Source organism: Sciurus vulgaris, assembly GCF_902686455.1.
Source record: "Sciurus vulgaris genome assembly, chromosome: 8".
Taxonomy (NCBI): Eukaryota; Metazoa; Chordata; class Mammalia; order Rodentia; family Sciuridae; genus Sciurus; species Sciurus vulgaris.
Genome location: NC_136468.1, coordinates 131,450,305 through 131,462,972, shown reverse-complemented (window position 1 = coordinate 131,462,972; position 12,668 = coordinate 131,450,305). Strand labels below are relative to the sequence as shown.

General features: G+C 56.0%; 1 protein-coding gene across 3 annotated transcripts in view; it reads right to left on the bottom strand.

Annotated features, from left to right (window-relative positions):
- MYO18B (myosin XVIIIB) overlaps window positions 1–12,668 on the bottom strand; it is a 223,701-nt gene that overhangs the window by 156,949 nt on the left and 54,084 nt on the right. For all 3 annotated transcript variants that reach the window (XM_079151214.1, XM_079151216.1, XM_079151215.1), the window contains exons 13-17: window positions 9,761–9,931; window positions 6,632–6,722; window positions 5,084–5,276; window positions 2,272–2,352; window positions 114–258 (exon numbers count right to left, since the gene is read on the bottom strand). In XM_079151214.1, the coding sequence (XP_079007340.1) occupies window positions 114–258; window positions 2,272–2,352; window positions 5,084–5,276; window positions 6,632–6,722; window positions 9,761–9,931 (681 nt within the window). The remainder of the gene's footprint in view (window positions 1–113; window positions 259–2,271; window positions 2,353–5,083; window positions 5,277–6,631; window positions 6,723–9,760; window positions 9,932–12,668) is intronic.

Sequence of the window (12,668 nt, the reverse complement as noted above, 5' to 3'; positions counted from 1 at the left end):
ACGTTTCTGAACTCGCCACCTCTGCGGGCCTTGTCAGGGCTTTTCCTGGCTGATGCAGACAGAGCCCAACACCCGGGCTGGACTCAGCACCCCCCACACCCTGGCTCCTTTACCTTCGGCTCCAGCTCCCTTCTCAAAGGCTGCACGCAGACGGTCAAGCACCACGCTGTCACTGGAGCCCTCTACTCGGACCTCCTCATCCAAGACCCAGAGAAGGCCCCTGGCATCCTCAGTACCTCCTCCAGCTGGTAAGTGGACCTGGCGGGAGACCCAGGAGACACTGAAGGGACTGTCTGCTTTGTCCTGTGCTCCCACATACCCCCAGACTTTCAGTGTTGAAGCCACAGAATGAAGCCACAGAATGGGGGTGACAACCTCCCCATTTCAAAGGGGTCTGATCTGGCTTTACCTCCTGTGCACCCTTGGGCAACTTTCTGGACCTCTCTGGGCCTCATTTCCTCCCATGAAAAATGGAGACCAGAAATACCTTCCTCAGAGAGCCGTAGTGAGGTGTTAACAAGGTAAGTTTTCTGTAAATCCTCTCTTTCTAGGTAAACGTAGGTAGCTGATCTATTTGTACACTGCCAAAGAGGAAAGGATGGGTTCCACACACCTACTATTTCCTCCTAGAAGTCTTTGTATTTTTCCAAACTAAAGTCTTGGGGAATCAATTTCCAAAAACACAAACACTCCAAGAACATTTTAGAGGAGAAATTGAACTTGATTCAACAGCACAGATACAGGATTTTAAACGTAGCCCCTAGCTCGGGCAATTGGCCACCCTGCCATTTTGCTGAGGGGACCCAGAGGTTGGGGGAGTTCCAGGAGCTTCTCTGAGGCCCACGGGAGAGGCCACGGCCGAACATGGTGCTGAGCAATTGTGCAGCAAATGAGGTGTGCACAGTGGCCAGCCATCCCCAAGGCCCCACAGCCCAGGGGCTTCCAGGATGCAAAGCCCTCAGTGCTAAAGCTAGAGAGTACAGTGTGCACAGGAAACCAGGGCAGCAGTCGCCTGGCCGGGAACCATTGGTCTACACCCCTCAGAGCCCACAGAGGGAGTCACAGGGACTGAGCTGCAGCTGGGCCCCAGGGATCCTGGGCCTTCGCCTTGGTCACCTTTGTCTTCTTTTGGGGGATACTGGGGATTGAACCCAGGGTGCTTAACCCCTGAGCCACACCCCAGCCCTTTTTATTTTTGATTTAGAGACAGGGTCTCACCGAGTTGCTCAGGGCCTCGCTAAGTTACCGAGGCTGGCTTTGAACTCATGATCCTCCTGCCTCAGCCTCCTGAGCCACTGGGATGACAGGCGTGCTAGCCTTGGCCACCTTCTTTGGGGTTGAAATGGACAGCAGGCCCACCCCAGAAAGCAGCTGCTCTAAATCCCAGCCCAGTACGCTGCCCTTACTGCTGAGTTGACTCCCAGGGACTGTCCCCTCCTAGGAGAGGGAGAGGTCAGAGGTCAGGAAGCTGCCGGGCAGGGGCATGGAGCCAGAGAGCCACCAACGAGGAGCAAACACGGTGTCAGCGGCCAGGACGCACCAGGGAGGGGCCTGGGAATAGGAGGCTCAGCCCACTGTGGACCACAGGGCACAGGAAAGGGGAGAAGGGCAGCCTGCCATGTCCCTGGCAGGAAAGGGGCCACGGGAAGGTCGCCTCCAACGCATCCCTGAAGGGGGGCTTCCTGTGGCGTATCTCAGTGATGCAAAACCACCCGGGGAGGGAATCGTTCCTGCTCTGGAGAGAGAAAACTGAGGCCCGAAGAGGTGCAGGACATGCCCAAGGTCACCAAGCTCAGACCCCAGCCAGGCAGGTCCCTGTGCCCAAGTGGGGTCACATCCGGACGTAAAGGGGAAACGTCACTCCCAGGGGCCACAGTCAGGCGTGGTGAGCACAGCGGGGTCCAGGGTGAGAGGAGGCCGGTGAGGACAGGCATCCCCCAAACAGTGACCCCAGGGGTTCGCCCTGCTCTGTGTCCCCAGGGCCAGCCTCTGCTGGGCCAGCACCTTTGTCTGAAGAGTGGCTGAGGATTCTGAGCTTCCTCCATGGGACTCGCTGCAGGACAGCTGAGCAGGGGTCCTCACCCCAGGACGTTCCCACCTCCCGTGGCCTGGACCACGCCCATCAGCATAGAATCTGGGGGCGGAGTCCAGGCCTCAGCGACTCCTCCCACCCCAGGCAGCGTGGAGGGCGGGCACCTGGGGACTCCAACCTGCTGGCATTTCACTGAAACGGTCACCACTCAGCACCTTGGGGGCTGGGTCCCTGGTTACCTGGGAGGGTTTCTGATCCACAACGGCCACCGTGGTCGCCGGGGAGGACTCCGGGAGGTCAAACGGCAGGGGAACACCCTCCTAAAATCACAGGGAGCCAAAGTCAGTTCTGAGGGAGAGCCAGGTGGGGCGGGACACTTCCGGAGGACAAAAGGAAGGGAGGACGTCGCCTTCAACTTTTATGTTTAAAAAGTCCTTTTTAAACTTGTATTGCTGGCTCGGTGGCCACACCTGTCATCCCAGCAGCTCGGGAGGCTGAGGCAGGAGGATCGCGAGTTCAAGGCCAGCCTCAGCCACAGCGAGGTGCTAAGCAACTCAGAGAGACTCTATCTCAAAATATATACAAAATAGGGCTGGGGAGGTGACTTGGTGGTCAAGTGCCCCTGAGTTCAACCCCTGGCACCAAAAAAAAATTCACCAGGAACATGCAGACGATGCTGTGCTCAAGAGCAACACAGCGTTGTTCACATCCTACACCTCAAGGTCACCCAGGCGTCAAAAGGAGAGTTAATAAACAATTAGGGGTCTGGGGAGATAGCTCAGTTGGTAGAGTGCTCACTTCGCAAGCACAAGGCCCTGGGTTCGATCCCCAGCACCCCAAAAAAATAAAAATAAAAATAAAAAAATAAAGAATTAGATGTGGCCACTGAGATGCATATTTACCAAAATCTGTAAATGGAGTGAGGAAATGTCAAGTAACGTTGAGAGAAAGACAGAGGACAGATGAATTGTACACACGGAAGGATGAGAAATTTGAAGAGAAAATTGTATAAAAAACGATGAGTCTACATCCCAGCGAGCAGGAATGAGTGACCTTGGGAGGAGGGGCGAAGGGAAACTGCGTTTTTGTTTCTTTATAGGTCAACACCTTGTCTAGGGTTCTTTAAAATAAAGAACCGACATGATTTTGATGATAAGAAGGGAGTGAAATGTGGGAAAACACATTATTGTCACCCTACATTCGAAGTCTAATGCAGACGAGGCACTTTCTATCCTGCTTCAATAGATGCTCAAAACAGTCACTTGAAGGCGTGTGGCAACAACGACTTCTTCTTAAGGAGAAGCAATTTCTGTGCCCCTGCCTGCATTCAAGCTCTCTGCAGACTGACGGCAGCTTTTTCCTGAAGAAGAGGAGTTGCTGTCCCCGCTCCTGAAATCAGGGCTCCACCTTAGACTTCCTCTGACCAGTGCAGCAGAGCAGAAGTGACCTGCGTCAGCTCGCGCAAGGCCTCCGGGTGCATCTGCATCACAGCTCGGAACCCTCTCCAACCCCGTGACGCTCGCCTGGCCTGGCCGGCTGGAGGGGAGGTGTTCAGGGAGCAGGGACAGGTCTCAGTTCACAGCCAGCCATTGTCCAGGCAAACAAGAGAGCCCACTGAAGGCCAGCCGGGCACCCGCCCCACCTGCACCCAATCACACCTCCAGGTGCCAGGCACGGTGGTGCCCCCTGTGATCCCAGCAGCTTCAGAGGCTGAGGCAGGAGGATCCCAAGTTTAGAGTCAGCCTCCGCACTTAGCAAGATCCTGAGCAACTCATCCAGACCCTGTCTTTAAACAAACAATATAAAAGAGGGCTGGGGAGGTGGCTCAGTGGTAAAGCAGCCCTGGGCTCAATCCCCGGTACCAAAAAAAAAACCTAACCCAGCCAAGACCAGAAGAGCTGCCCAAGCTACTCAGAGACCCGTATGTAATGTCAACAGGGTCTCGAAAGGTCGCTGAGATCAAGGGTAATGACGCAGTCTTACTGTGACAAATGGGCACGGGAACAGGAGTATTATCCTTTCTATTTTCCAAGTGAAGGACTTAAAAGTCAGAAATGGTGAGCAACTTTCCTAAGGCCACACAGCCAGTAAGTGCCAGAATTACCACCAGACCCATTAATATTCTTTACTGAGATTCAGCCAGACTCAGGCTTTCCTGTCCATTGTCACATGGCTCCAAGCAAAGAAAGGACCATCCTGTCGATGGTCATCACCCCGCAAATGAAGGGGACGGGCATTTCTAACACTCAGCAGTGAGCAGGCAAACCGGTCACCTTCTAAGAAGGAAGAAGTGGCCATTCCTTCCTAGGGCCCTTATAAAAGAGGGTCCCCGCGCTGCCGGCTCTCCCGCCTATGAGGACAGGGTCCCTCCTTCAGACTCCACAGTGACGAGACGCTGAGGGCAGCCCTCGCCAGAGAACCAAACCTCCAGCCCTCATCCTGGACGTCCAGCCTCCGGGAAGGCAAGGAGGTGAACGGGTGCCCCTTACTCGGGGGCCAGTCTCGGGCATTTGGCGAAAGCAACACGATAGGACCAACATGTCAATCTTCCAACTTCTTCTTCTGAATGGTGGAAGGACTTGCCGGGACCTGTCAATCACCCGTGCCCCTTGTGACCTGAGTGTTCCCCATGCCGCTGGGCCAAGTGCCCCTGAGGAGGGGAATGGCCGGCCCATAGGCAAGTGCACTGTCTACTTGGCTGGAAATCGTCACCACGTGGCCCAAAGAGGGCCTGGGGCACGTGGAGGTGTGAGCCAGTGGGGAAGTGAGGCAGCCTTGGTGAAGTGGGGGAGCAGCGGGTGTCCCCCAGAAGGGAGAGCCAGGGGAAAGCCCACGTTCCTGGTGTTTCTGTGCAGGAGGGTGTGGGAGGCTCTGGGTGGAGACCAGGCTGTGGAGGACAGGGAGCAGTGGAGGCCGCAGAAGCCAGACCTGGAGGAAGGACGTGCCCCTGGCCAGCCCCGCAGACACGCTGAAGGCGCCGCAGGGTGGCGCTGACGCCCCCACCCTGCGCCCTCCCCCACCCCCTCTCGCCCCTCCCCCGCCGAGGCCCACCTCTCGGTGCCGCTCCAGCGTGGAGACGAAGGTCCGCTGGTAGAAGAGCAGCTGCAGGCGCTCCTGGGCGTAATTATGACACAGTTCCTCAAAGGTGGCCGCCCGGTCCTTGCCCTGGTGCCGGGGGTTCTGAAAGCCTGGCGAGTCCACCACCATGATGGAAGCCATGGAGAAGTGGCGGGAGGAGAAGGATCTAGAGAGAGAAGAGAGGAAGGCCCTGAGACCCCATGGACTCTGCGGGTCCAAGCCTCCTGCTCCCCGCTTAGCAGAGGCGGAGAGATGAGGCAGCAGGCTGGGTGGGCTTGGAGAGCCAGCAGATCTGGTTTCAAAACCAAGCTCACCGCTCGTGCGCTGTGTGAGCTTAGGCGAGTTACTTAACCTCTCTGAGCATGGGTTTCTCCAACTTTTTTAAAGAGTGGTGGGAGCAGGCAGGCTGGTCACAAGGGCTGCAGTAAGGATGAAGGGAGTTAAGAATGCAGACAGCACCTCCCGTGTCACAACAACTCAGCGACTCCCGCCTCACCAACTCAGTGAGGCCCCAAGCAACTCGAGACCCTGTCTCTAAATAAAACATTAAAAAGGGCTGGGGACGTGGCTCAGGGTTCAAGCTCCCCTGAGATCTATCTCTAGTGTCTAAAAAGAGAGAGAGAGACTTCAGAGCGCGTGACACGCAGGCTTCAACCTCACTCTGCAAGGATGGGCTGTGTGTCTCCGGACACTTGCCTAACCTCTCTGAGCCTCCGCCACCTCCTCTGTGACAGGGCTAATGACGAGGAGGGCTGCTGAGAGTCTGACTTTGCCAGGGGCCGATGCTCAGCAGGGACTATTTGCTATTATCACCGTGAGCAGGACAGCGAGATGAGAAAGGGGAGGTCCCACCAGGCAGTGGGCGTGGTCAGCATCCACAGACCCATTTTGCAGCCCTGAGCTCCAAAACCTGGGGCAGGAAGCCGCGCCTCTGCCTGTGGTTCATTTCCCCTCCCCATCGGTCCTCCCTCCGCTAAGCCCACGCGATCTCCTTGGCTCCTAGACGACGAGTCTGCGGTCTCAAATGGCAATTACTCCAGCAGCCACGGGGGAGTTGATTCCGTGGCTGTGACAAGCCAGAGACCCCCGTGGCTCTGCGGCCACGCACAGCCGTGTCCCTGTGACAGGATTCCAGAGGTTCCTTGGGCTTCCTGCCCTCGTGCAGTGGGGAGAGGCTCGCCTGTTCTCCATCAGCCCTGCTGTAACAGCCCCCGGGGGTTCCCGGGACAGGCCCGGAGCACCGTCCACCGCATATTTTACAGCCAGTATTAGTTATTTAAACCCATTGTTGGTTTCCTTTAATCGTCTCCAGGCCCCTGGGAACAGACCTACTTTACAGATGTGGAAAGGGAGATCAGAGAGGTACGTGGACTGGCTGAAGTCACACAGCCAGGGGGCAGTCTCAGTGGAATTCAAACCCAGCACTGCTGACCCTAGAAACCCTCAGGCCAGCTCAGAAATGCCCCTCTGTGACCTGCCCCCTGCAGCACTCCCCTCCTGCCCCAGCAGAGGCCACAGTACCTGTTGATGAGCGAGACGACGGCCGCGAAGAGCTCCTGGTACAGGCCACTGGCCATGCCCTCCACACACGACACGCCCGTCATCTTGAGCCCTGGAGTCAGAAAGCACAGGGCGGCGGGCCGGCGTCACCACCTTGCAGGGCCAAGGACCTCACCACAGGACAGCGGGGTCACTCAACCAGCCACAACCCCGCTGCTGAGATAGCGCCACGCTCCTGGAGGCGGTCACATGAGTCACTAGGACCCCAGGGTCTGACGTGACCTGGCCGGTGGCTCCCCACGCTGCTCTCCTGGCAGCCCCCACTGCTGGAGGTTGGACCTGGAATATCCCCCAGGTCCACGAGGTCCAGGCCCCGCCCCAGCCACGGTGCCAGTGGGAGGAGGTGGAGCCTTTAAGAGGCGGGGCCAAGTGGGAGGTTAGAGGTCACCCAGGCACGCCCTTGGGGTTTCATTTTTATTTTATTTTATTCTGTTTTCTCGTTTGTTTACTGTAGCACTTGGGGCGCTCTACCACTGAGGACTGCCAGTCCTGTTCATTTTTTATCTTGAGGCAGGGCCTCACTAAGTTGCCCAGATTGGCCTCCAATTTGTGATCCTTCTGTCTCAGCCTCCCAAGTTGCTGAGATTACAGGTTAGTGGACGTGTTGCCTCACCAGAGGCCCAAAAGCAGTGAGACCCATGGATCATGGATCTGAAGCCTGCAGAACTGTAAGCCAAATAAACCTTTTCTTTTTTTTTAAGTCCGTTGGCTCAGGTATTTTGCTACAGTAACAGAAAACTGACTAACCCAGTCACCTCCTCAAGGAAGTCTTCCTCCACTGCCACCACCCCCATTTGGACAATTACCAGTTTCCTCCTGCTTTTATACACAAACTATGGCATAATCTCTACTCGTGTGTTTGTTTGTTTGTTTAATTAACCTGTGTCTCCCCCATGAGGCTGGTGATGCTCTGAAGTTGGGGACTATCTCTGAGCTTTCTGGCTTTTAAACCCCCAGTGCCTGGCATGCAGTAGAAACATGCTGAATGCTTGCTGTTGCTGTTTTTTGGAGGGAAATTTGGCAGTGTTTATATCAGAGACTATGCCGCGTGCATACTGGGACTTCATGACTTCGCTCCTAGGTTTTGTTTTCTAGTGATGAGAAACGAAGATATCTGGGTGCCGAGGTTCTTGCCACCGCTGATGAGAGTCACTCTCCAGGACGACCTGAATGTCCAGCCACAGGGGGTCTGTAAAACCTGCCCCCCCCCACCAGCGGAGACCCTCCTCGAGTTAGGTAGGGAAGGATGTCAGAGGAGAGCGCCAAAGAAGCCCCTGCTGTCGCAGGAGGAAGGAAGAGAACCCAGAGCCCCAGGACAGCCGCAGTCCCAGCGCACACTGAGCCTGCACAGCCGCTCCAGAGCCCCGCGGGCTCAGCGGCGCTGACCAGGAGGCGGAGGCCCTGCCCCTGGAGAGCGGGTTCCAGCCACACAATGCCCGGGTCTCCAGGTCCGCACGCCTGGGGCCCGGAGAAAGGGGGCTGCTTGCTCATTCCAGGCGGCCACCGCAGACCCCCTCCGACTCCGCCCTCCCTGGGCGGTTGCTAGGCAACCCAATCCTCCCAGCATCTCCCCTCAGCCTCAGGCCCCCCGCCTGCGCCTGTCTTCCCTGGAGACCTCGGCCTGAGAGCTTGACGCAGGCTCAGGGAGCAGGGTGTGTGTGCGTGCGTGTGTGTGTGTCAGTGTGTGTGTGCACCAGTGTGTGTCAGTGTGTCATGTGTGTATCAGTGTGTGCATGTGTGTGTGTGTGTGTACATCAGTGTATGGGTCGATGTGTGTCAGTGTGTGTCAGTGTGTGTGCATGTATGTCAGTGTGCATGTTTGTGTGCATCAGTGTGTGTGTCAGTGTGTGTGCATCAGTGTGTGTCAGTGTGTGCACGTGTGTCAGTGTGTGTATATCAGTGTGTATGTCAGTGTGTGTGTGTCACTGTATGGGTATCTGTGTGTGTATGTGTGTGCGTCAGTGTGTGTGTTGTATGCATGTGTGTACATCAGTGTGTATGTGTGCATCAATGTGTGTGTGTACCAGTATGTGTGGCAGTGTGTGCATATGTGTCAGAGCATGTGTCAGTGTGTGTGTGCATCAGTGTGTGTGTCAGTATTTGCACGAGTGTGCATCAGTATGTGTCAGTGTGTGGCTGTGTGTGTGCCAGTGTGTGTCAGTGTGTACATGTGTATGTCAGTGTGTGTGTGTGTGTGTGTGCGTGCGCGTGTGTGCGTGTGGCTGTGTGTGTCAGTGTGTGGCTGTGTGTGCCTGTATGTGGATGTGTGTGTGTGCACTTTCGGGCTGTGTGTGCGAGGATCCAAGGGTGCTCTGAGGATGCCCCCAGAAGCGGCAGCTGGGAGCAGTCCCGCTGTCCCACGGGTCTACTCCTGGAGCTCTCCGTGGCCCCTTGGGCTCACCCTCTGCAGGAGGGCGCTGGCTGGGAGGCTGCCACCCGGCCCGCAGGGCCTCCCTGCTGGTGCCAAGCCAGGCCCAGCGGCTTCCCTGCCTCAGTGCAAACACCGGTTCTCCGGGAAGCCGGCCTCGGTCCCTGTCTTTCCCTCAGGGCTCATGCTGTCCCCTCAGCTGGTAAATAAGCCTCAGCATCTGTGCCCGAGTCCCCTCTCCACCACTTCCCTGTCCAGGAGCATTCCCTGGGGACTGTCACATCCAGAGTGGCCAACGCATCTTCCCGCCGCCCCGGGCCTCAGTGGTCTGAGCTGAAACCCCTCGTGCGCAGAGCGCAGGCGACCGGCCCCGCCCTGGTCCACCTCCTCCCCAGCCACCCCCAGGTACACCATGCCAGCCTGGCCTCGGTTCCTCAAAGAGAAAGGCCGGTCCCCTTCGCTGCGAGGGCTCAGCTCCCGAAGTCCCACGGAAGTGCAGGGGCCCCTGGGAGCTGTCCCCGTGTCCTGCCCCCACGGGGCCTCCCTGGAGGCAGCCGCAGCGCAGCTAAGCGCACGACACACGCACCCTGCAGGGGGGAGCCCTGCCGTTTCCACCTGCCCCCAGCACAGGGGCGCACAGTAGGGCTTCAGTGAATTCCGATAAGCAAGCGAAGGGGGGTGGGGCCGGAGACCGGCCACCCAGAGCGGTGGCGGCACGGTACCTGGGCTGGCCTCCTCCTCGAGCCCCCGCGGCCTCGTCCTGGACGTCACTTGCTCGATGATCTGGCGCAGGTGGTGCTTGAAGGTGGCCGTGTTCAGCTCCTCGAACTCACAGCCCAGGGCCTCGGCTGCGTGGTTCGCCCACTCGAACCGCATGAACTGCTTCCGGCCCACTGCACAGGGGTAAGAAGGGACAAGGGCCTGAGTCCGGCTCGGGGTGGCTGGACACCCGAGAGGGCAGCGGAGAGCCTCGCCACCCTTCACCGCCAGGCTCCCTCTGGGGGCGGAGCCCAAAACAGGGCCCAGGCCTGGCCCCAGGGCGTAGTCCCTGGGGGAGTCGCCGCCTGGCTCACTTTTTCAAGGCAATTAAAAATACCACGGGGAGGTGCGGAGTGTGGAATGGGGGTGTGGGTGAACCAGTGCATGTCCCCCAGTACTCCTGCATCCACCCACCCCCAGCCACCCATCCTGCCAGCTGTCTCTCCGATAGGGATTTACTGAACTACTATGCGACAGTGCCGATGTTAACCACCAGGAATCAATGACCAACCAGACAGACAGGGACGTCCTCCCAGAGCACACAGTCCATGGAGGGAGTGGGACAAGGAGCACGTAGACAAATAGATAAACAAGACAGACAAACACGATGATCTCAGGTGATAAGATTATCACACACACACACACACACACACACACACACACACACACACACACCACAAGGAGGAGTTGGCCACTTAAGAAACCAGGGAAGTGCTTTAGAGGTAGGGCAGGTGGTGCAAAGGCCCTGGGGTAGAAATGAGCATGGTGTGTTGGAGAAACACCAGGACAGCCAGTGTGGCTAGAGTGTAATAGGAGAGGGGGGTAACTAGATGAGGTTGAAGAAGCAGTGGGGAGCGGCTCTGGGGGTGTATGAGGCCATCTACAATTAGCAACAGAGACTGTCGGATATGAATAATGCTCGCCATTGAATGTTAAGTGAAAAGCAGAGTAGAAAACGCTACCTTAGGATGATAGCAAAGTTAATCATTCTAAACTGCTGGTGTAAATCATCCTAAACTGCTGCTACAATAATAAAAAGGGAAATGTGGCCACATATTACATCATAACTGGCAAAGGAGAGTCAGTGTTTCCAGGATTTTTAGAGAGGTTGTGCACTAATTTTCTAATCAAAATAAAAACAAATGATTTACAAAACCAATATCAGCTCCTATCTGCTCATAGATGTGTTTCCTTCTTTGAATTAAGAAAGATAACTGCCAACAGAGGGGTCTTCGTCCAACCCCAGGGGGTCACAGGGGCCCAATTCTTCAGGAAGATGTCCTGAGGGAACAGCCTTGTGGAAGCTGGAAATCACGAAGGAAGGTTTGTCAAGGTCTTCAGCCCTGCCTGTCACCAAGGGTACACAGACACCCCTGGTACTGGGTCCTCCCGCGTGCCTGTTACCCCCCACTGGTCACCACAAAAGCATCATTTTTATGATCACCATTTTATAGACAATCTCCACTCGACGGAAGATGAAACTCAGATTCAGAGGGAAGATATGGTGAGTCAGAAGGTCCTGCTGCCTTCAGAAATGATGACGGAGATGGTCGTGGTGACGGTGATCGTAGTGATGGTGGTGGTGATGATGATGGTAGTGATGGTGGTGGTGGTGATGGTGGTGATGGTGGTGGTGATGGTGGCGGTGGTGGTGGTGATGGTGGTGGTGGTGGTGGTGGTGGTGGTGGTGGTGGTGATGGTGGTGATGGTGGTGATGGTGGTGGTGATGGTGGTGGTGGTGGTGGTGGTGGTGGTGATGGTGGTGATGGTGGTGGTGGTGGTGGTGATGGTGATGGTGGTGGTGATGGTGGTGGTGGTGGTGGTGGTGGTGGTGGTGGTGATGGTGGTGGTGGTGGTGGTGATGATGGTGATGGTGGTGGTGATGGTGGTGATGATGGTGATGGTGGTGGTGGTGGTGGTGGTGATGGTGGTGGTGGTGGTGATGGTGGTGATGGTGGTGATCGTAGTGATGGTGGTGGTGATGGTGGTGATGGTGATGGTGGTGATGGTGGTGGTGATGGTGGTGATGGTGGTGGTGGTGGTGGTGGTGATGGTGGTGATGGTGGTGATGGTGATGATGGTGGTGGTGATGGTGGTGATGGTGGTGGTGGTGGTGGTGGTGGTGGTGGTGATGGGTGATGGTGATGATGGTGGTGGTGATGGTGGTGATGGTGGTGGTGGTGGTGGTGATGGTGATGGTGGTGGTGGTGATGGTGGTGGCGGTGATGGTGATGGTGGTGGTGGTGGTGGTGGTGGTGGTGAGAAGGATATAATGGTAATAGTTTAAATTCACCGACCTCGTTTCATTCACCCAGGATTGTCATTTGGCCCACGGTTCTGCAGCTGGGTTCCTGCAACCACGGGAAGCTTGGCACGTGTCAGCCACGATCAGTGGCTGTTACTCTGAAATCTTTACAGGAGTCTTAGGAAGCGAAAATGGACTCACAGATGTCACCAGAAAACAGACCACTGCTAAGAGGAATAGCTACTCCTCTCACCAAACCAGTCCTTCAAATGCCATCTTGAAGAAATTTGTCCTCTCTTTATGACCCAAGATACATTCTGTTTGTTTGTTTTGGGTCCAGGTACTGTATTCAGGGGCACTGGGCCACTGAGTCACACCCCAGCCCTATTTTGTATTTTATTTAGAGATAGAGTCTCATTGAGTTGCTTAGGGCCTCGCTGTTGGTGAGGCTGGCTTTGAACTCTTGATCCTTCTGCCTCAGCCTCCTGAGCTGCTGGGATGACAGGCTTATATGGACTCAATTTATCTCCTTTACTTAAATGAATACATTGTATAATGAAATGTCACTGCACTATCTTAATCGAGAATCCATTATCACCTGTCGCAAGAGGACATAGAAATAAATA